The 21,909-nt window shown below is 39.2% G+C and overlaps 1 protein-coding gene across 2 annotated transcripts in view; it reads right to left on the bottom strand.

The window, feature by feature from the left end:
- Nucleotides 1-21,909, bottom strand: part of LOC140913108 (formin-like) — a 246,746-nt gene that overhangs the window by 8,171 nt on the left and 216,666 nt on the right. For both annotated transcript variants that reach the window (XM_073348842.1, XM_073348843.1), the window contains 2 exons: nt 19,062-19,113; nt 13,272-13,421 (listed from right to left, as the gene is read on the bottom strand). In XM_073348842.1, coding sequence (XP_073204943.1) covers nt 13,272-13,421; nt 19,062-19,113 — 202 coding nt within the window. The remainder of the gene's footprint in view (nt 1-13,271; nt 13,422-19,061; nt 19,114-21,909) is intronic.

Below are 21,909 nucleotides of genomic sequence, written 5' to 3'. Positions count from 1 at the left end.
CATGAATAAGTAAGGTCATCTTAAATGATGCACTTATGGTGCTGAGACTACAGTAGAAGCTCAGAGTTCGGAACACCAGGGTTACTAACTGACAGGTCAACCACACCCCTCATCTAGAACAGGAAGTACACAATCAGACAGCAGCAAGGACACGCACACACACACACACAAAGCAAATACAGTGCAGAACTGTGCTAAATGTAAACTACTAAAAAAGTGAACAAAAAAAAGGCTTGACAATGGAAGGAAACTGTTTCTGTGCTTGTTTCAATTAAATTAAGATGGTTGAAAGCAGCATTTTTCTTCTGCATAGTAACGTTTCAAAGCTGTATTATGTCAACGTTCAGCTGTAAACTTTTGAAAGAACAACTATAATGTTTTTTTCTGAGTTATGAACATTTCAGAGTTACAAACAGCCTCTATTCCCGAAGGTTTTTGTAAAGGAGGTTCTACTATACCTGCTAATGCTTACCTGTCTGATATTAGTGCAGAACTGAAAAGATTGTCTAGTTGAAACAGAATAATATGTTGCTTACCATCTCACTTTTATGAAACAAAGGGCTTGTCCACATGATGCTGTAATATGCACTATGGGGCCATGATTTCTAAAGCACACTAATGTGTTGTGCATTCATTGGTCTGTGTAGATCCTGCTGGTGTGCACTATAGGTTCGTGAATGTGTGACAGGTAAGGATTAGCATGGAGTCTCAGCACCACAAGAAAAAATTTAAGACAGACTTAACTATTCATTATTTTTTAAATTGAGTTGCCCTAGTTATAAGAAAGTGGTTAGTTCAGTAATTAGATCAGTAAAGTAACCACACTGTGAAGAGGCTTTATAAATAATAGCAGACCCCACCTACTCTTGGAAATGATACTGCTACTAGTGTGTTGAAATACTAGCCTAAAATTGGCTAAAATAAAATGAAGTGAAAACTAACAATGCAAAAGAGAGTTAGCTGAAGGCAGCTATTGTCTAATCCCTCGTCCCACTTATATATTCCACTTTTAAAAAAATAAAATAAATCTGAAAATGGGAAAACACCTTTGCCTATTTAAAGTTCTGGCAGCTTTCCAGAAAAAATTACCAATATTTACAATACACTTTGGAGCTGTATGAACCTCTAAAGTAGCATGTGTGTACCACGGGAACCACCCTTTTTTTTTTTTTTTTTTAATAGAATACCCAAATAAACACACACATAATACGTGGCTATAAGCACAAGTCAGACTGATTACTAGGCAAGCTTAATTAGCCAGTTATGCTTACAGCTGCACGGATGTTATAAATAAAATATGCAGCACCACCCTTTCTCCGCTTATTGTGTCCATTTTCTGCTCTCTTCACTTGGTGTGAACAGAAATGTTGTTGCCACTTGTATGATGAATGTAATGATCATGAAATAGTATCTGAAATTCTTTCCAGCTAAAATGCTACAAATAAGTAGTAAGTGAAGTACATGGCTTGTGTGATTTGGCTCAGAGATTAGTATGATACACAAAAAGTAAAACTAGAGATAAAGTTCATTTGCATAGACAGGAATAAACTCTTAATTATTGTCTGTCATTGTCTTAAGTGGAGATACTATGTAAATAACCGATTTGCAGGAATATCATACCACATACTATTATTTTTAATCACCGTAAAATAAACTATTTAATGTGTCATAAAGCAAGTCCTTTAAGAAGTTAAATGCAGTTTATGAGAATTTATATAGACTTAAATTGCTGTACTCCTTCCTATAAAAGTACAAACTTCCTTGCTTATTTTAACTGTTTGCCAATTACTTGTTCTCAATTTACAATAAAACAAAAGTCAGGCAACAGAATGTCAAACTGGAAGTTAAACAAATAAATCCCACTAAATATCCCTTTTTACTTGTCGGACAGTAACTGCAGTGATATTAAGTACTAATGAAGATGGTCAGTTTAATATTGTACACTTTACAGAGATCAGATGAAAGGAAAAGGTATTCCTGAGAGTAGGGGAGGAGTCTATAACCCTTTTGTTCAATAGGATGGCCAGAAAAACAGCTGAAGAGGACTTCTAGAAAACATTACTAATGTGGTTTGACAAGATTAATAATATAAGGGGTCTCAGCCTGCTTGAGAGTCACTGGAGAATGAACAGGTTGTGCGGCTTACCAAATAAACAAATAAAATGAATAGGTGCCCACTTTGTCTTGTTATTTGAGCTCACTTGTTTGTCGTGTTAAATGAGTCATCAACCTGGATATGGGGGGCGGGGCAGGATCTGACAGCCAAAGAACTCCCTAAGCAGTAGGAAAATCATGAATGAACTAAAATAACCAGGTAGATGTGATAATGGGGTGTGATGGGGCAACTGCCCTCACTGGCTGGCAAAGGGTTAATAGCAGCACTTAGAGTGGCGGTGCAGAACCCAGCCAATCAGAGGAAGGCTTAGAAGCAGCCAATCAGGGCCAGGCTGGGCTGTATAAGAAAGGCTGCAGGGCAGAGATGAGCTGCATCTCTCCTTGCAGCTTGAGGGGGAAGGACTGGCTGCCTGTAGAGAGAAGTACCTGGGACAGAGCAGTGCTGGGCAGGGTCAGGGGAGCAAGTGGAGCTCCAGTCTGGCTGGCTCCCAGACTGTGGCCTTGATACAGGGGCCGAGTAGGTGCTGGGGCTATAGGGAAGTGACCCAAGAACAGCAGGTAGTGGCAGAGGAGAAGGAGAGGCAGTGAGCAGCTGCCAGCTATAGGGTCCCTGGGTTGGGGCCAAAAGGCAGGCCTAGGCCCCCACCTTTGCTCCACTGGCCGCCGAAGGAAGTGGGCAGGCAAAGGACTGCCGTTTTCCCCTGAGCGAGGGGCACTAGGGGCTGCAATTTGCCACTGTGGCGAGAAGCCAGGCGAATGACTGCTGGTTCCCCCAGAAGGCAGGAAACAATGGAGTTGGGGCACAGCCAGAGGGCCGTGCCCTGAAGAGGATGCCGTGGTCCAGGAGCGATGCGGGTGTCCACAGACAGCGGAAATGGTGGAGAAGCCGTGACGGAGACTGAGACACCATAAGAGGTGCCCTGCTGATGGACACAGCGGCACCTCTCTGTTAACACCGTGTGAGGCAATGTGGGGGTATTGATCTGCCAATCCATCCCAAGCAGGAAGTCCCCAACAAAAAAGAGAGAGAGGTTTAGCTACCTTGCAAGGGCAGCACTGTACATTTTTGTTAAATTGGATGCGGCATTTCTTGTTTAGTATTTCTGATTTGCGGGTGGGTTCTTGCTGTTATGACATGTCAATAAAAGTGATAATTTACCTTTCATAAACAGTCTGGGGACTGTGTGTCTCAAGGGATATGTCTACACTGCAATGCAAGCCAGAGGTTTGAACACAGGCTCAAGCCTAACCTCCCCCTCCTTCGTCTACAAATTGTGCTAACCCAGGGCTCGGCCACAAGGTCCCAGGACCCACAGAGGTGGAAGGTCTGACCCTGAGCCAAACTGTACCCAGAGTTCAAGCCCTGTTGATTTGCTGTGTAGACACAGTCCTACTGGACTTGTGCTCTGTGAGTCCAGCAACAGAATCCCACAATGACATGGGCCTACCTTTGTTGTCCTCTGGACAGTCAAGTTTGGTGGGCAGTCAAGTCTTCCCATACTGCACCATGAACAGAGGACTAGACCGGCCAATGTTTTGGGAAGGCACTAGCAGTTTGGGATATGGGTGGTTGGACTTGGGCCTATATGATGCAGTGCAGACAGTTAAGCCCCAGTTTGGGACCCAAGATTCAGTAATTCCTAACCTGGGGTTATAAATGGGTATAGATGCTCAAGCCCCACATTAACCATCTCAGACGCTGTTAACTTGAGTTCTACTACCCCGGTCTTACATTGCAGTATGGACATACCCAAGGGGGACAGAAGACTAAGTATTAATAATTGTAAAACAGTCTGAAAGTTGAGCCTCTTCACAGAGGACTGAGTTATGAGAGTTTTTCACTGTTTTTCTCTTTCAGTATTTTCCCTTCCTCTCCAGCTCTCACTGCAGTCCATAGCAGTCCTTTCAGTACTTTCACAGGAAGTAGAACTGCCCCCCCTTCTACAGCATACCAGACCATTCTACGACAATTGCACCTGTAATTTAACAACACACCATCAGGCCAAGCAGATCTGTCTGTCTGGATCAGCAACCATGGTGAAAGTAATTTTAATGTGCTTCTTCCACTAACTGGCTGTTTATTTTTTATCCCGTTCTATTTTTGCCATTCTAACAGGAAGCCCATATAGTCTATTATTCACCCAATCACAAGCATATATCTGCAAGTCAAAAATCAGTACTATGTGGAAACCACAGAAAAAGATTTGTTTTTGTTGGGGCTTCACATTGGAACACTGAATTGTGAAAACCACATTTCATGATAAAAGGTTTAATATCTTTTCTTACATATTCTATGTTTGGGCAGAATTAATCAATGAATGACACAGCTCATGTCTAGACATTAAACATACTTCTGTGTGTTTTAAGAAAAGAGGAAACTTTAAGGAATGCAAGTTGGTTAAAATCACAAAATCTGACCAGCTGTAATGTGAATCTGTTCGAAGGAAGAACTATCAGTCATCTCTGAGCAAGAGAAATCAAATTATCCTAATGAATACAGGAGGAATAATATATTTATAAATGTATATTATATTTAATAACATACATAAATATAATATACATATAAAACTAATATTAAACAATCCTTTAAACTCTGGCACATTACTTTGAAAAACAAAACTGATGAAAGTGACAAAAATGGAGCTACATATTTTTAAACGGATAAATCATGATTCCATTATTTTACCTGAAACTCTTTTGAGTTACCCCAAGTAATGTGAAATAAAGTCACACCTGCGCTTCTAGTTGGGAGTTCTGGGTGTTCAGCATCTCTGAAAATCAGACCAAGGTGCCCAAATAATTGAGGCACCAAAATCAGAGGCCACTGCTGTAAAATTTGGCCTTTATTTTTCATTAAAAACATAATTTGTTATTCAGTAATTGTAGGGAATACAAACGTAAAACTAAACATAGTATTTTACATATTTAAAATGTTTTCTCCATAAGCTCACAAAAACAACTTCCATCTCCACAGGAGCAAACAAGGGCTGGGAGGAGAAAGGTTGCTATTATCACCACTCACCCCTATGCTCCCCTCTGTGACTCTAAAACCCAAAGATACAATAGAAGCAAACACAGCATGTTTTCCTCTTTCCTGAGCCCATGCAATTCTCTCTACACCTGCTCCATGTTGTCAGGGCTCTGCTGGCATTCAAGGGTTGAGCGGGCGGGGTGGGGGTGGGGTGGGGAGCAGGGCATAGCCACAGTCTCTCAGGACTTCATGAATTTCTGAGCAGAATCCACTGCTCCCCCTCCACAACTCTTACTGTGAATTAACAGGACTGTGCATTCCCTTCTTTCCACTGCTGCTACTAGTCAGTAGATGACACTATTCCTGTTCAAAAGTTCATAAAATTTAGTGCACACATTTAAAGTAATGTACAGGTTAGAATTCTTAACTTTTACTGCAGCCTGCACTCCTTTGGTTCTCAAAATATGTTCTTGCACCCCTTATCAAAAATCGTTGAAGTAGGTCAGTTCTTTAAACCTAAATATATTTTTTTGTTTGTATATTACAGTCATCGTTAAAAATGTATAATGTTAATAAATACATAGGTTTGATGAAACAAAGTAGTTGTACTTATGTGCCTGTGCTTAATTTGTGTTTTCAATGATTTACCTTCTAAAAAAATCTGGCATGTCTCGCACCCCCAGAAAGGGCATCTCGCACCCGCAGGGGATGTGTGCACCCCAGGTTAAGAACCACTGGGTTAGACAGTATATTACACCTGGTTAAATTTTACAAAACTGACCATTTCACAGTATATCATGGGTTTTTATATAATGAAAATTGACATATTTGCAACATTTATCTAGATTTTATATACTGTAAGCTGAATTTTAAATATGTCCATACTATATTTTATGAAACCAATAAAAGAATATAGTCATATATAGTATTTGTCTGTCTAGGCCGATGAAGTTTGTCTCCAATCCTAAAATTGCTGATGCAGATAGCCTATTTTTAATTTCTTTAAGGATCTACTGCTGTAAGGCATGCTGTTACTTCCACATCCTCTGTTGCCGGTTCATCTGAATATGGGTTAAATATGACAACACAACAGACTTCACTCTGTAGCCAAGAGGAGAAAATATAATTTTATGTACCGGGAAACAGCAGGTGCAGAAGAGCAACAGAGAATACCTATTTTTTCTTTCAGGAACAGGAATTCTGACGGAGGACCTTGCAAGGAAGGCACACACCATTTTCTCATATTCTGTGGACACCAACACTATCCTCCCTGCCACTCAGGCCTGTAATCTGTGCATCCTCTTTCTCTTGTCCCTCACTCTAAACCATATCCACTCTGACAGCTCTTCCTGCAAAACATTTCTAAGATCCATCCTCTGTTCATCCTGCTAAAATTCTGGTACAAGCCCTCATTAGCTTATATCTTGACTATGGCAATCGCCTCCTTTCTGGTCTACACAAATGCCATCTTGACACCCTTAAATCCATTCAAAATGTTGCTGCAAAAATGCAAAACTCAACACTTTGACCACATCACAACATTCTTTGCATCCCTCTATTTGGCTCCCTTTTCCCCCTTCACTCATGCACAAACTACCAGATAGAGCTTTGAGAGTGAAGGGAAGTATGTAGAGCAGTCAGACTCCGACTTCACTCTGCGAATGATGCTAGCCTTTAATGTCCTTTGGTCAAATTTTCCCACAAGCATCTTCACCTGTTTTCTAGGCTGCTCCTTATGTCTGGGGGGAATGCCCTGAAAAAAAAAAATCGGCAAAGCAATCTAATTATCATCTTTCAAATCTCTCCTTAAAACTCACTTAGGTTGTGATGCCTATAAAACACTTGACAATGGCTAAACTACTGGTGTACCTCAGCTGCCGCTCATTACACTAAGTATAATCCCATTTTTTGTCTCCACCTGTTGCCTCCCATCATATATTTAGATAAGATATTTGGGGCAGAGACCATCACGTGTGCGTCAGTGTTGTGCCTAGCATAATGGGTTCTACCATAATACAAACAACAGTCACCACGGTCACAAAGACAGCAACAAGTAGAACCTCACACTGATTGCCATCCATTGTTCTGGATAATGTATGAACAACATGGAAGAGATCAGAAGTAAAAAGCGGTATCTCTGAAGCTTATATGGGGTGGAGGGTGGAAGGTGAAGAAAAGCTGGGAAGGGAGAAGGTTACCCCAGTAATGAGAAGAGCGTCACTAACACTTTCCCTTTTTTACAGTAGAACAGATGGCAGTGACACTGGTATTCGTACTGTTCAAACCCTAAGAACTCATGAGGAAATAGTAATATTTAGTTTAAATGTGATTTGCAATGTACAATCTTCTAAAAACTGTAAGGAGGCCAGATTCCAGTAATATTGTGAAACTATATGTGGCATTCATGAGACAATGTGTTATGCTGTCATTAACACACTGACAACGTGGAAGGTCTAATAAAATGCCAACCAGCAGTATTTCAGTAATGTTCAGCCGCTCTAATCAGGATCAAAGCCTGATTGCACTATCGGTGGGATGAACACATTGTGAGTGACATTGAAATGACTTGCCTACAAACTGCACATAATATTGAAAATAATAATTTTAACTGTTTTCCCCATCAGAAGCTGATAAATAAGATATCCATAGTTTACTGTGAGCACCATGATAGTATAAAAGTATCATAAGATAGAATTCATTTTTTACAAACCTGTAATAACTATTAATACCATACAGCTTAAAGCCATATCACCTTCCACTGTGATTCCAATAGTCCTCACAAGCTAAGCAGAGTCTAGCTTTGTGATTCTTTGGATGAGATGTAAACCTGAAGTCCTAATCACTTGGCCCTGAACACAAGAATCCTAGTGCTTTTTTTGTCTGGTGTTACACATGGTATGCTTCCCAGGCAAATTACAACATGAATAATTAACTTCAGCCTACTTAAATTCTCACTGAAGTTTCATCTGGCTCTTGTTCTAAATGAATATGTAGCACAGCTCAGTGCTAATTAGCAACTTCCCCATGCCATTCCACTGGTGCTGTGTGGGTGTCATGATAATTATGGACAGATTAGATAGGATGTCCAGGAGAAATAGTTTGTACAGTCAGTTAAATTGTTAAATGCTTTTGGCTCTATATAGAAGTAGGATCACCATCATATTAAATTTCATTGGTTTTTTTTTTGAAAAATGACTTTTGAGAAACATGTAAAGGATGTTAATTGCAATCTTTTTGTAGTTAAGATAATATTTTTAAAAATAAAATATGTACACTACCATTGTGCTTGCTTTCATGGGTGAAACTCCAAGAGATAACTTGCTAATGCTCAGCTAGGACAAGGACTAGTGTTTTGAGTGAAACTGAAAACCAAAACTGGTCATAGAATTGGACTGTTTAAGGCCAGAAGGGACCCCCAAATCATCCAATCTGACATCCTGTGTATCTCAAGTGGCTAACATCCCCTACACTAACTCAGCAACCAAAATTAGTATTACAGCCCACAGAAGACTAAATTATTATATGCCACAGGTAAAGAATAAAAGGGATTGAGGTGCACCAGGGATCAAGGCCTCCTGCAATGGTGGGGCAACAATTAAATGAGCTATAACGAGATAATCCCAGCAAGTGCCCCGGACTTTCATGGTACAGAAGGTGGCAAAAAGCCCTGATAATTCCTTCCTAATCCCACATATGGCACTCAGTTAGACCCTGAGCATGTGAGCAAGAACCAGCCAGCCTAGCATGGGAGAGAGAGTGCTTGGTGCCACCTCAGAGCACTGGCCCACCCTGTCCAATGTCCCATCTCCAGCTGTGACCATCTCTGATGCTTCAGAGGAAGGAGACAAAAAAGGAAATCAGATTTTGGGGGGGAGCGGGGGGTAAAGGGGGAGGAATCCCTTTCTGACTGTTACAGGTGACTGGCTGAAGCCCTGACGCATGAGCTTTAAGAATGCAAGCCATAAACCAGAAAGAACAACCAGGGCTGCCCCACAACCCTGCCCCACACCACCATAAACAACCCTGACATACAGTCCCACACATATACTTTTCCTGCTCTCTTGAAATGAATTAAGTGTTTTTTCCCCCAAAACTATTGGGAAGCTGTTCCAGAACCTCACTCTTCTGATGGTTAGAAACCTTCTAATTTTCAGCCTGAGTATACCCATTTGTTCTTGTGCACGCCAACATTGTTCTTTAGTTTGAATATCTCTTTATCTTTCCAGGTGTTTACCCATGATGTATTTATTGAGAGCAATCATACCACCTCACAGCCTTCTTTTTGCTAGGCTGAGCTTGTGATAGGATTGGGCTGACTGGTGGTACCACTTAGTGGTTAGGTCCCCCCAGATTACAACTCTCCCCTGTCTCTAGCATCCCCTACCAGGGGTCACCCTCTTTTGGTAGCTGGTAACTTGGCCCTCTGTCCAGGTCATTGTTGAAGTCCACCCTTTTTCTGCGTAACAGAGTTCAAGAAAATATAGAAGTCCAACGTCCTGCAAAAAAGGAGTGTCCAGCCCAACTCCGGACCCAAAAAGCCCCCTTACTTTAGGGCTTACAATGTCTTCACTCTCCTTAACTCAAGGTCAGGGGTTATGCCACCCTTGTGGCTGGCTTATAGGGGAAGCCTGGACTCTTCCTGTCTACCAGGCTTCGGCCCAGGGGTCCTACAATGGCAGCAACGGAGCACACTGGGGTGCTTCATAAGTTTGCCTTCTGGGGCCACATCCTACCACTTATTTTCCCAGTCCAGGGCATGGTCGCAGTCTCACAAACAATCCAAGAAAAGACAGTGCAAAGGGTTTCTTAATAGAATTAAATATAAAATATATCTGGAGAGATACTGGCTTGTTATTACAAAATATTGTTTGCTTTGTAACTCAAAATGTATTCTTCAATTTAATGAGCATGAGAAATTTTTGAAAAAAGAAGAAAAAGATCTGTATGAAGAAACTTTGTAGTTTGGACATTCAGATGTACATATTAAAAAGCTGCCAATAAAATAACTGGACTTGTGGAAAATACAGTCTTCAATGTCCCCAACATGTGGTTGGCATTATGGTGCATTTACATGAAAATATATGTAGCGGATGAAGGGGAAGTGGCCATTCTAGACAGATTCTCTTTACAAATAGGTGATCTTCAAAGCAGATTTTACGGTATTATAGTTACATACTAACACTGGAGGAAATGGTATGTCTGAAAGAGAAAGTATCCCTATACAGGGAATTTATTTTGAAAAAATTCTACATATATCTCTACAGTCATTTATTTATTATACACATGTAGTTTTAATATCTACATCTATAACTCTGTTTCGGATTCCTAAACGATGTGCAGATTTTGTCCAGGAAAGAGACAATAATTCAACTATATTTTGCAAGCAGCTAACTTATTTTCATGGTCAGTTAAGTGTAGGGTAGCATGGTTAAAGTGTTTCTGCTACTAAAAAACGTTGGATAGAAATCTAATTAGATTTCTACAGTTTTGTTACATTTAGAGGTCAAGTAGTTTTTAGACAAAACAAGATCTTGCAGCTGAGTCTATCACTTAGTTAAGGGTACTATTAACATCTTTTTCTGTACTTTTAGAAATCTTTAGCTGCCCTTTTAATAAACCAAAAATATTTAGTTTAGTTGTTTAAGATTTCTCATTTTGGAAACCTAGACTGCACTTTTTTTATTTTTATACTAATTATAATCCATCAAATTTTTAGATGATGACAGAAAAAAACTCAGAGCAAAGTCTTCACATTTGGGTTCCTAAATCTAGACAATGAAATCCATATTTACACACCTACATAACAGGAATAATTCTGAGAAAAGATAAGCCAAACATCTGCAGCTCACATTGAATTTACCTCCAAAGATTATTAAGGCGTCAGTTATTTAGGTGCCTAAATAAAGATTTAAGTGTCTAATTGTTGACACCCAAGTTTTAAAATATTGACTAAAGCTAGTTATTCTGCTTCTACAATATTTCCTCCCTAGAGCCAAGAAGAATTTGTTACTGATAAATACGTCTCTTTTTTACATTTTAATTATAAACATGTAGAAATGCAAAACAAATCGTGCATCAAATTACTGAGCTTCACCCAGCTACAGAAGACAGCTGTCCATTCCTATCATACTAAGGTTATTAAAGTTTACCATTGCAGTAAAAACAAAACTAAAAAAGTCTCCTTCACAATATACAGTGATCAGTACTTAAATTTCTTTCAACCTTTTATTCCTGGACAGCGGTTGGTGAAGTGTCAGTCTCACACTTTGTAAAACAGAAACTTTAAAGGGTCATGACTTTACAAGATGATGAAAACAGTTTTTCCATCATTCTAATTTAGTTATTTCATGAGGTTCTTCATTTCAGCAGCACGCTGTCTTGATGAATCACCCAGGTTTTAAATTTAAAGAAAAAAAATCCGAACAAACCTTTTCAAGGTTAATGATATTCTAATAAAATAATTTGACGCAAACTAAAAAATATTATCTATGTGAATTTGAATTGTTTACGAATTCAAAACCTTGTGCTTTGTGTTCTACTGGCTACAGCTTTATATTCATGAACAGGAATAAACATTACATCAGACCCATTAGCAGAATGGATCAGAGATCTGTACCACCTTTTTATTTGTAAATAGAATTTTGATAGTATCTTAGCAATGAAACAGGCAAAATGATGGTGGATGGTTTTACTTACAAACCAAAATAGCGTAAATAATATATTAAAGATAGTTGAGAAGTTCTGTTAAGATGTCTAATGCTATGTTTATGCCTTTACATGGGTATTTAAACCAGTTTCTTTGAAGGGGCTATTGGTATGCAATCAGAATCCTGGTACTATATAAATTAAAAAGGAAAGGATGTGTGGCCTCGATCTTTTTTTGGTACATTAATTTATATTCCTCATGACTAGCAATGGAATGATACTAAAAGGACATGATTCAACAGAAAATACATCCAGCTATTATATTGTGGAAGTCTATGGAAGTCTGCTAAATGCCAATTGATTTTATATAGTTTCAGATGTCAAATCAGGCGCAAGCAAATATAAAAGATACCCTTGTAAACGTTACATGATGTAAACATTGTAATTGATTTTTTTATGCTGTTAAATGAATGATCCAGAATGCTATGCTATTTAAGTTTTTTAAAACTGTATTATTGGCAATTAACACCAGATTTGAAATATATTCATAGGGTTCAAATATATTTGGGAATTTATGATTTTTCTGGCATGTCTTTAAAAGTTGGCTTTTACCTGTTCAATACCAACTAGTCAATTCAACAATTCACTCTGATTTAGAGCAAAATGAACAGCCTAAGCGCTAGTGCGTTTACTACTCTCACTAATATGTTCTCCAGAAGTATGTTTTCTTATTTTACTGAGTTGAATTTGGAATATGCACCCAGATTTATATTTTGCACTGAAAGTGAGTTGTCCATTTTTTTCTGAAGTCTGAATGTACTACAACCCATTCAGTACTTTTTCAATGCAAAAGTATGTGATCCCCATGGGGTATTTGCATACAACAGATTTTTTTCCTCTCTTTTTAAAAATAGGATTCAACCTCTCTCTTTTTTTAAAATCAGGCTCAGAGCTGTGGGGTTTCTATTTTATTTTATTTTTTTACTCAAACTAATAAAATCAGGAGACTGTGGTGAGATCTAGCGGCATGCAGTTTGATGTCCTCAGCAGGATACCAACAGTCAGAAGTGGTGCTGTAAATTCAGTGTGGGGCTTCAACACTGTGCTAAGTGTGGCCTGAATCTCAGGGGCTTCCCTTTGATGCAAGTGCAGTATATTAACTGGAAAAGCATTCACTTTTATTTGTCTGTACTGTCTGCGACAGCAATATCGCCTCATTTAGACTAGTTCAACATGAAAATACACAGAGAAGCAATCTGTTACAAATTAGCATAGCTCCCCTTTCATTTTACTAGCTAGTAATTGGAAGGGGTTAAGAAAGTGTAATTTATCAGATTATATGTGTTTATCTTTGTGTGGGGACAGCATGCCTTTGGTGAATTTTCCTGCGTACCCTGAGGGAATAATCTTTCCTTGATGTCCATTTGATCTGAAAGAAAACAATGACGCCTGTGAAATATGGGAGTATAATTTGTTCGGTTGAGAAGGAACAGTTTCCCAGACATCTGAAATAGTATTAATGACTTTATTAGAACCTTACCTTTCTTTGGAAATGTTTTTATTCTCTCGTTTCCAAATGGTCTTGAAGTCACTGCAGAACTCGTACCACACAGTGAAAACGTAGTTTGGTGTGATGTCCTTCTCACCAGACTTTGGCTTTATCCCAAAGTATCCCACTGTTTCTTCAAAGCTACAGGGGAAAAAAAAACTGTCAACACGTAAAACCCATTGGGGAAGCTTAGTTTCCCTGAGGGCTGGTTCCTGACTCAGTAGCCAAGGCTGATAATTACCATAACTTCCCCTTAACTTTGGAAACCATAGCAGCAATTCATGCCAAGTGTAACTAACCTTCCAACACCTACTTTTTTCCTCTAGGAGGAGAATTTTTGTGTGTGCGCATAAGACATCACTGACGTATGTCATGTACGCAAAGCAAAAGGCACTCATTTTTAATAATCATTATTTATTTACCTGAATTTCAAGTTAAACTTATTAAGATTTTTATTCTGCAAAGCTGAAAGGGGAGCTATTTTGGTGTGAGTTATCTGATTAAAGGCTGACACGAGAGTTGTATGCCAAACCAGAAATAATTAGCTGCCAAAAGGAAATCAAGTGTCACCTGATCTCTAGTTTAGAGACTTTCAGGTAGTGATAGAGCTCAGTGCAGCAGCACAAATGCAACAGTCAGTGCCAACAGCTAGTCTGCAAAGAGATAACACAACCAAAGTGATTCATGCCTTCCCAGGGGGCTAGTAAGCTGAAAAAAGCAGTAATAATAGGCTAGTTTTATTGCCAGTGTTGTTATACGTTACTATTCTATATTACAGCTAAAGCATTTTTGCAGTGTATCTGAGTATTTCTAAAAGACTCTTTTCCTGTTGAACATAGTTTTGTGGTATTTTAAGTTATTGTGCAATATGCATTTGAGCCATTATTGTATCACATTTCACAGATAAACAGGTAATTGATTCCATAATCATGGTTATGAGATGTGCAACCTGAAACAATAGAATCTACAAATTCTTTTTGCTTTTGTTAAGGTTGAATCAGTTTTCTTTCCAAATTAGAAATATCTGTCAGGGTAGTTTTGCTGATAATGATTAAAAACAATGTCATGGCTTAACAGTAAAGGCAACATAAGAAAATCTTTCAAGAGAATTCACTTTTCTTGAAACTCCAACTACATTTGGGGAAGGGGAGGTAATGTGCTTGTTAACATCTACTGATGGTTCTTAATTCTTGAATATAGGAAGCTAAACACTTGAAAACAAAAGGTTTTTTAAAAAGTGTACATGGCCTACAAACAATAAAATTTAAGTTCAACAAATGGCCTTCAACTCATCTTTGGGCAGATATCTCATCCCTTATTAGCGGATTCATTTACACAGATCCACATTATGGGATAGAGTCATAAAAAGAACTTATGTGCCTAACTGATACTTTAGACACCTAAATCCCAGAATCAGGTCCCACTGGAATTCACATATCCCTCATTCAGCTGCCACCAAATCCTATAGGTGCCTAAACTCACAAAGCGCCTATATGTTTGTAGTAAAATTTCCTTGGGCACATATGTTTCTGTCCATGAGCATGACACAGCAACTCCATACCAGGTGTCCAGACACATATGTCCCAGAGTGATTTACAAACTGGGGAAAGACAGGCGTTTCTCTGGCTAACTCACTTCCAGGGTCCGATCTGGTAGGTAAACTCTGAGCACATTTACTAGTTTGAGCTGCTATAGGTGAGCATACACTAAACAGCCTTCCCCAACCCCAGGATTTATTGCAGTAACAGCACAGGCACCTAACTCCAATGGAGGGTTTGCAACTGAGAATCCCAAATGCCTCCCTGAAGCTTGGATTTAGATGTTTATTTCCAAAAGAAGGATGGGGTTTAGCACTCACTCCTTGTCTTGGCATCTCCCATTGGCTAGTTTAGGTGAAAGAGCTGCCTAGCATGCTGGCTTTTGTCAATTTCATTCTGATGCACCTTTCTCCCTCTATTCATTGTATAGGGAGCCTAGAGGCCTAATCCAGGCTTTAAGAATTAGGCATGGGATGCAGGGTGATGCTGAGTGTTGCCACACCTAAATTTTTTGTGTATCTAGCCCCATGTGTTTATATGGCAATTCCATGGTTAAGGTTGAGTTTTGCACTTAAAGCAGGGCTTTAACCACTTTGCTATGTATGAAGAATACAGAGTATATGCCTCAAAATTACAGCAAAAAGAAAATGAGTACTTGTGGCACCTTAAAGACTAACCAATGCTCAAATAAATTGGTTAGTCTCTAAGGTGCCACAAGTACTCCTTTTCTTTTTGCGAATACAGACTAACACGGCTGTTACTCTGAAACCTGTCAAAATTACAGCAGTTACTCTGGGGAAGCCAGAGCATATACTGTAGCTGCGAAGCACCTGGAAATTCAGTTGAACCGGTCAGTATACTTTGGCTATTTGTGCTTCTCCAGAGTGGCATTGAGTAGCAAGAGCTACTCAATGAATATGAATAAGAGTTAAAAATTAGAAAATGATTTAAGGTTAATAATTCATATCTAGCTGATGCATCTTTAAAAATCAGTTTAACATAATCGAGGATCACAGATTCTAAAATGCCTTCATCAGAATTAAAAGTTGATAACATGTTATCACTACAGGGCAGAGTTAAGGAAATCTGATTGCCCTAACTGTGCAACTCGTGCTAGGGGAGCAGAGGCAGGAGAAAAAGAGGAACCATTATAGGAGGGAGACAATTCCTTCTAAGTTTCCACCTTTATATAGCACCAGTTGCACTAACACAGTCCCCTGCCTCAGGCCCCAAAGTAAATTCCTGGCCTAACCATCCACCACCCTCAACATTTCCACTGAATCCCCCACCTTCCCCTCTTCCCAATTTCATCCTCTATCACCCCTCCCTCCTATATAGCCCTGCTCTCACCCACCTTGTGCCTTCTGCTGCCCAGTCTGCCTCCAGGCTTTTATAAATAACTATTGCCCATTAAAAGTGAATAATAGATCCTTTCAACTACATCCTTTCATATCCTGGAGGATTACTTGGCAAATTTTCCTATATATTTTTAAAATAATTAAAATAAAAAAAAACCAAACCTGTTTCCCAGATAACTAAAACCAATCAGCCAATTGCAAAGTAAGGGCCAATTTATCAGTACCTCTAGCTGCTTTGCTCTGCACCAGAATGGTGCAAAGCAGCTAGAACGTAACTGAGAATCTCACGCTAATAGTTTAAATGATTTTTTAAATGATTTAAGGCTGATATTGTATAGAATCAAATCATTACAAATATCACGTGGTAGGATTTTCTTTGTTTTTTGTTTGTTTGTTTGTTTACTGTTCATGTATGGCATTTTGAATAGGTTAAAAAAATGCTAAGAAACTCTGAAACAAGAAACTATTCAAATGGAATTAAGGTTGAGAGTCCATAACAGTAATTTGGGGTAAAATATATCACAGGTAAACAACTTAAACACTCAGGACTCTGCCCTGTCATATAACTAGCAAGAGATCAGTACAAATAAAATTAGACTGTATAAAATTTATTATCTTAATTTTGTACTTTTAAATTCTACAGACCCTGAGCCAGACCTTTAGCTGAGGTATACTGACATATCTCCATTGTCTTCAACAGAGCTATGCTCATTCATGCAAGCTGAGTATCCAGACTTATATTTTCTTTTTCAAGCACTATTGGTAATGGGGAATTACTATCTCTTTGCTAATTTAAATCACCTTCAGTCTCCACACTTAATATTAGGAGATTGAAAAGAATAATTAACAGCTACAGATGGGAAAACTTTAGTAAATACTCATCCATCATTTTAAACTCAGAGTAGCAAGGCTTTTATTTTAGAGCTACACAGATACAACACACTTTAACAGTGAATGATTTGCTAGCAAATATAATACCAGTAGTAGATTTGACTGCATTCTAAGAAGGAAAACAGAAAATTCTTGTATGTAAAATTTTAGTTAGTCATGGAGAAAAAGTAAAAGAGAGACACAGTAACTCTGAACAGTTTTAGATGAAAGCGTTTTCAAATGTTACATTTTCCAATATTGCATATCAGATATACATCTCAAGCCTGCAAGATGAGCATATAATGCAATACACACATACAGAGGCCACAATAAAGATGAATATGCTATTTCTCATCAGGACTAAATTTGTGCTGACAAATCTACATCTGTCTTTCAGATAATATGTTAAGACAAGCCCCTAACCTCATTTGGACATTGAAGATCTGGCTTCATTTTCCCAAAGAGATAACTCTTGGCTTGGGAGTGAGATAAGAAGCATTGCAATATACCTGTGCTTTGCTGTTTGTTTGTAATAATGACTGTTGATAAGCTGACCCCCGCTCTCTGGTGCTTCACTTTTTTACCAAAAAAATTTGGCTTATGAATGAGTATATACGGTACTTTTTCCGGATTAGCAATGTCATGTCTGATGTGGTCTATTACTTCGGTTTTTTATGTGTGCCCTTCAAAACTTCTGAAGAAAAGTAAATATTTTATCCTGTGTCAACACTATTCTCCTAAACAAGTTAGAGCTTACTGAATCTTATTTGAATATTGCAAAAACCCTTCAAAGAACATGATGAGCCAAAACTGTAGTTTTTACAGATAAGAATAAATCTAACATTTTTCATGTACAAGAGCCAGGCTATATCTTCAGCATAAAGCTACTAAAAATGCTAACAACTAAAATTTGTCTCATTCAGCTCATTTACAAATAGCTGTACAGCTAGCATACAGCAACATGGAAAGTAGAAGCTCCACATGAACAAAATTTAACAAGTAATACAATCTGTAATCTATTTTGAAACTATTGACTTCACTGACTTTTCCTCCCTATGCCTGCCTCCCCTTACCAAAATATGACATGAATAAATGCTCTTACATTAATTTTTTTTAAATTTCACAAGCTTCTAGTATGGTCTATTTCGCAATCTAGGTGATGAATGAGTAAAATGAGGCCCCTCTATTCGACATTGGTGAGGCCTCATCTGGAGTACTGTGTCCAGTTTTGGGCCCCACACTACAAGAAGGATGTGGAAAAATTGGAAAGAGTCCAGCGGAGGGCAACAAAAATGATTAGGGGACTGGAACACATGACTTATGAGGAGAGGCTGAGGGAACTGGGGATGTTTAGTCGTCAGAAGAGAAGAATGAGGGGGGATTTGAGAGCTGCTTTCAACTACCTGAGAGGTAGTTCCAAAGAGGATGGCTCTAGACTGTTCTCAATGGTAGCAGATGACAGAACAAGGAGTAATGGTGTCAAGTTGCAGTGGGGGAGATTGAGGTTGGATATTAGGAAAAACTTTTTCACTATGAGGGTGGTGAAACACTGGAATGCGTTACCTAGGGAGGTGGTGGAATCTCCTTCCCTAGCAGTTTTTAAGGTCAGGCTTGACAAAGCCCTGGCTGGGATGATTTAGTCGGGGATGGGTCCTGCTTTGAGCAGGGGGTTGGACTACATGACCTCCTGAGGTCCCTGCCAACCCTGATATTCTATGATTCTATGAAAATGGCACCTCAGTACATTTTCACTGAACAAAACTGAATTATTAAATTATTCTGAGAGACCAAGATTCAATTCGCTTATGAAAAAAAAATTAAAACTGCATACTCAGATTATTTGGTTCAAACCACTTGGTTCACATCCTATTCCGCAACACGACATAAGAACGTATGACACTGAGTACTGTTTTGAACTACAGTAGCCTTTCCTATTTCATTCCTGTTGAATTCCTAGAATCAATAACATATTACATTTTGGTCAAATATCTGTTTGAAAGGACTGGAGAAGTTACCTTTTTTGTGCATTTTCCAAACAGCTCTCTTCTGTCTTATGTTCTTCTTTAGCTGAAATGGAAAAATATTGGTATTTTAAATACGGATTTGACTATTGTACTTTGTTTTAAAGTATTCTTTGTAGTACACATTTTTTTATGTTCAGATTTGATGGCTTGCATAATACAGATAACAATAAACATTTCATTATTTTTCAACCATTGGCCCATATTTTTAATAAGTGAGTTTTTCAGTAGGGAATACTCAGATTTTGAAAGTAATGTTTAAAATAGTTAGCGGGGCTAAGATTATGTCACAGAGGTTGCAAAAGTCACAGAATCCATGATTTCCAGAGACCTCCATGATACTGGGGACCCCACAGCAGACCAGCCTCCATGGGCAGCAGAGGGACCCCGGAGCTGCTCAGTGGCTGGGGGTAGGGAGGGCTCCCAGATGCTGGCAGTGACAGAGGGACCCCAGAGCTGCTCAGCAGCCGGGGGCCCCCAGAGCTCCCCAGACTCCACTGCTGGCAGAGCCCCCCCAGCAGCTCTCAGCCCTGCTGGGTGACCCCTCCCAGCCACTGGGCAATGGGGTCCCTGCAGCTCCCAGCCTCTGTGGGGGGGGAAGGGAGAGGGGGAGGAAGGTGCAGCAGGGTGCTGGATCCTCCCTCCCCATTTTGTCAGGGACGTTTTTAGTAAAAATCAGGGACAGGTCACGGGCTTCTGTGACTTTTTGTTTATTGCCCGTGACCTGTTCATGACTAAAAATATCCATGACAAAATCATAGCCTTAAGCATATTATATCGCAACTTCTTCCTATGTAATGCAAATTATTTTTATTTCCATTTTAAAAATAACTCACTTATCTAAGTTTCCTCTATTATTAGAGACAAAAACCTGTAAGATTAACGTTATGTCTACGCTGCACACCTTAGAACACCACAGCTGTGCCACTGCAGCTGTGTCGTTGCAAGGTGCATGATGTAGCGGCTCTTTGTCAACAGGAGAGAGCTCTCCTAGTGAGAAAATAAAACCACCCCCAGTGAGGGGCAGCAGCTTCATCACTGGGACAGCATCTCCTGCTGATGAAGCGCTGTCCACACCGGCGCATTCTGCCAGTAAAACTTCTGTCATTCGGGGTGTGTGTTTTTTTCACACCCCTGAATGACAAAAGTTTTAACGATGAAAGTGCTGTGTAGATATGCCCTTAATCTGTTCTTACAGGATGTACCATTGGATTTGCTGGATAGACACTAAAGAGTAGTTAATAACTTCATCCATTTCACACTAATACTACACTTTGTTCAGAAAGCTGGCAAAGTGGAAATATATGTCCCAAAATTATGATATACACTCTATATTTGCTTTTTAGAAACCATCGCCAAGATTTTTAAAAGTAACAAGTGATTTTGGATGCTTCAGTTACTGAATACCCATTTGAGACACTAGAAGTAGCCTGATGTTCAGAAATGGAGGCTTTGCACTTTCTGAAAAGGTTTCTCAAATTCTAAAATGGAGGCACCCCAGATCATTAACCACTTTTCAAAATCTTGGATGCTTCTTTTACATTCAATGTATGGTGGAACCCACTTACGTTTAATTTGGATAGAGCAAAATTCCACCTACAGGAGACATCGGCAGTAGAAAAATGTGTACTCCTATACCAGCAATAGTGCAGCTTGACTGGTATAAGTCCTAGTGTTAACAGGACTCAGAAGTTTTAATGACACAGAGATAAAGAACTCTGTCTTGATTCTGTCCAAAGAGTCCTCACTACAGTAGAGCCTACATTAGTGCTACTGCATCACTGACAACTGTTGACAACTGTCTATGGTTATAAATTTTTTCTTTTAGTGTAGACAAAGCCATAGTGAAGTGGACTAAAAGTCCTGAATTCCTTCTTTGCATTACAATGAACTTTGACTTTTCTTAGGCCATGTCCACACATAAACTTGCAACCATTTAACTAAAGACTTGCAACCATTTCACTAAAGGTTTGATTTTAAACCAATGTAATTAAACAGGTAAAATGCCTTGGTGTGTACACACTGATTTCGGGCTGAGATGACTGGTATATATCAATTTAGCTTAAACTGATTCTTTACCAGTTCAGATAAACTGAAATAAGCCACTTTTAAATGAAAATAAGAGTGTCTACAAAGGATTTTGCACCAATTTTAAATTTTAAACCAATTTAAGTTAAACCAGTGCAACGCTCTTATGTAGACAAGTGGTTTACACACAAACTGGAACTGAAGTAACCAAAAAGGCTATTATCTACACAATAAAGTTGCACTGGTTTAATTTAAAGCTATGCCTATACTACTAGCCCTGTTGAAGCATAGCTATGGTGCTGTAGCTATGAGCAGGTCTACACTTAAAAGGCTGCATTGGCGCAGTTGTGCTACTGTAGTGCTTACTCTGATGGGAGAGCTTTTCCCATTGGCATAGTGAATCCACCTCCCTGGGAGGCAGAAGCTATACCAACGGGAGAAGCTCCCCTGTTTATATGGTGCTGTCTTCATGGGGTGGTTAGGTTGGTCTAACTATATTGCTCAGGAGTGTGGATTTTTCACACCCCCCGAGTGATGCAGTTACACTGCTCTAGCTCTGTAGTGTAAACCTGGCCTATTTCGCTGCAAATCCATAAAGTAGACACAGAATACGTCAATGGAAAGAGTTGTTCTGTCACTGTAGGAACTCCATCTCCCCACCCAAGTGATGGTAGCTAGGTTGACAAAAGCATTCTTTTGTAGACCTAGCTGTCTCTGTATCAGGCATTAGGTCACCATAGTTACAGCACTCAGGGGTTTGGATAAATTTTAAATGTAGATCAGCCCTACAATATGATTTTAAGCCAATTTAGTT

The sequence above is a fragment of the Lepidochelys kempii genome, chromosome 6 (genome assembly GCF_965140265.1).
Source record: "Lepidochelys kempii isolate rLepKem1 chromosome 6, rLepKem1.hap2, whole genome shotgun sequence".
Lineage (NCBI taxonomy): Eukaryota > Metazoa > Chordata > Testudines > Cheloniidae > Lepidochelys > Lepidochelys kempii.
This window is presented reverse-complemented; position numbering and strand designations above follow the sequence as displayed.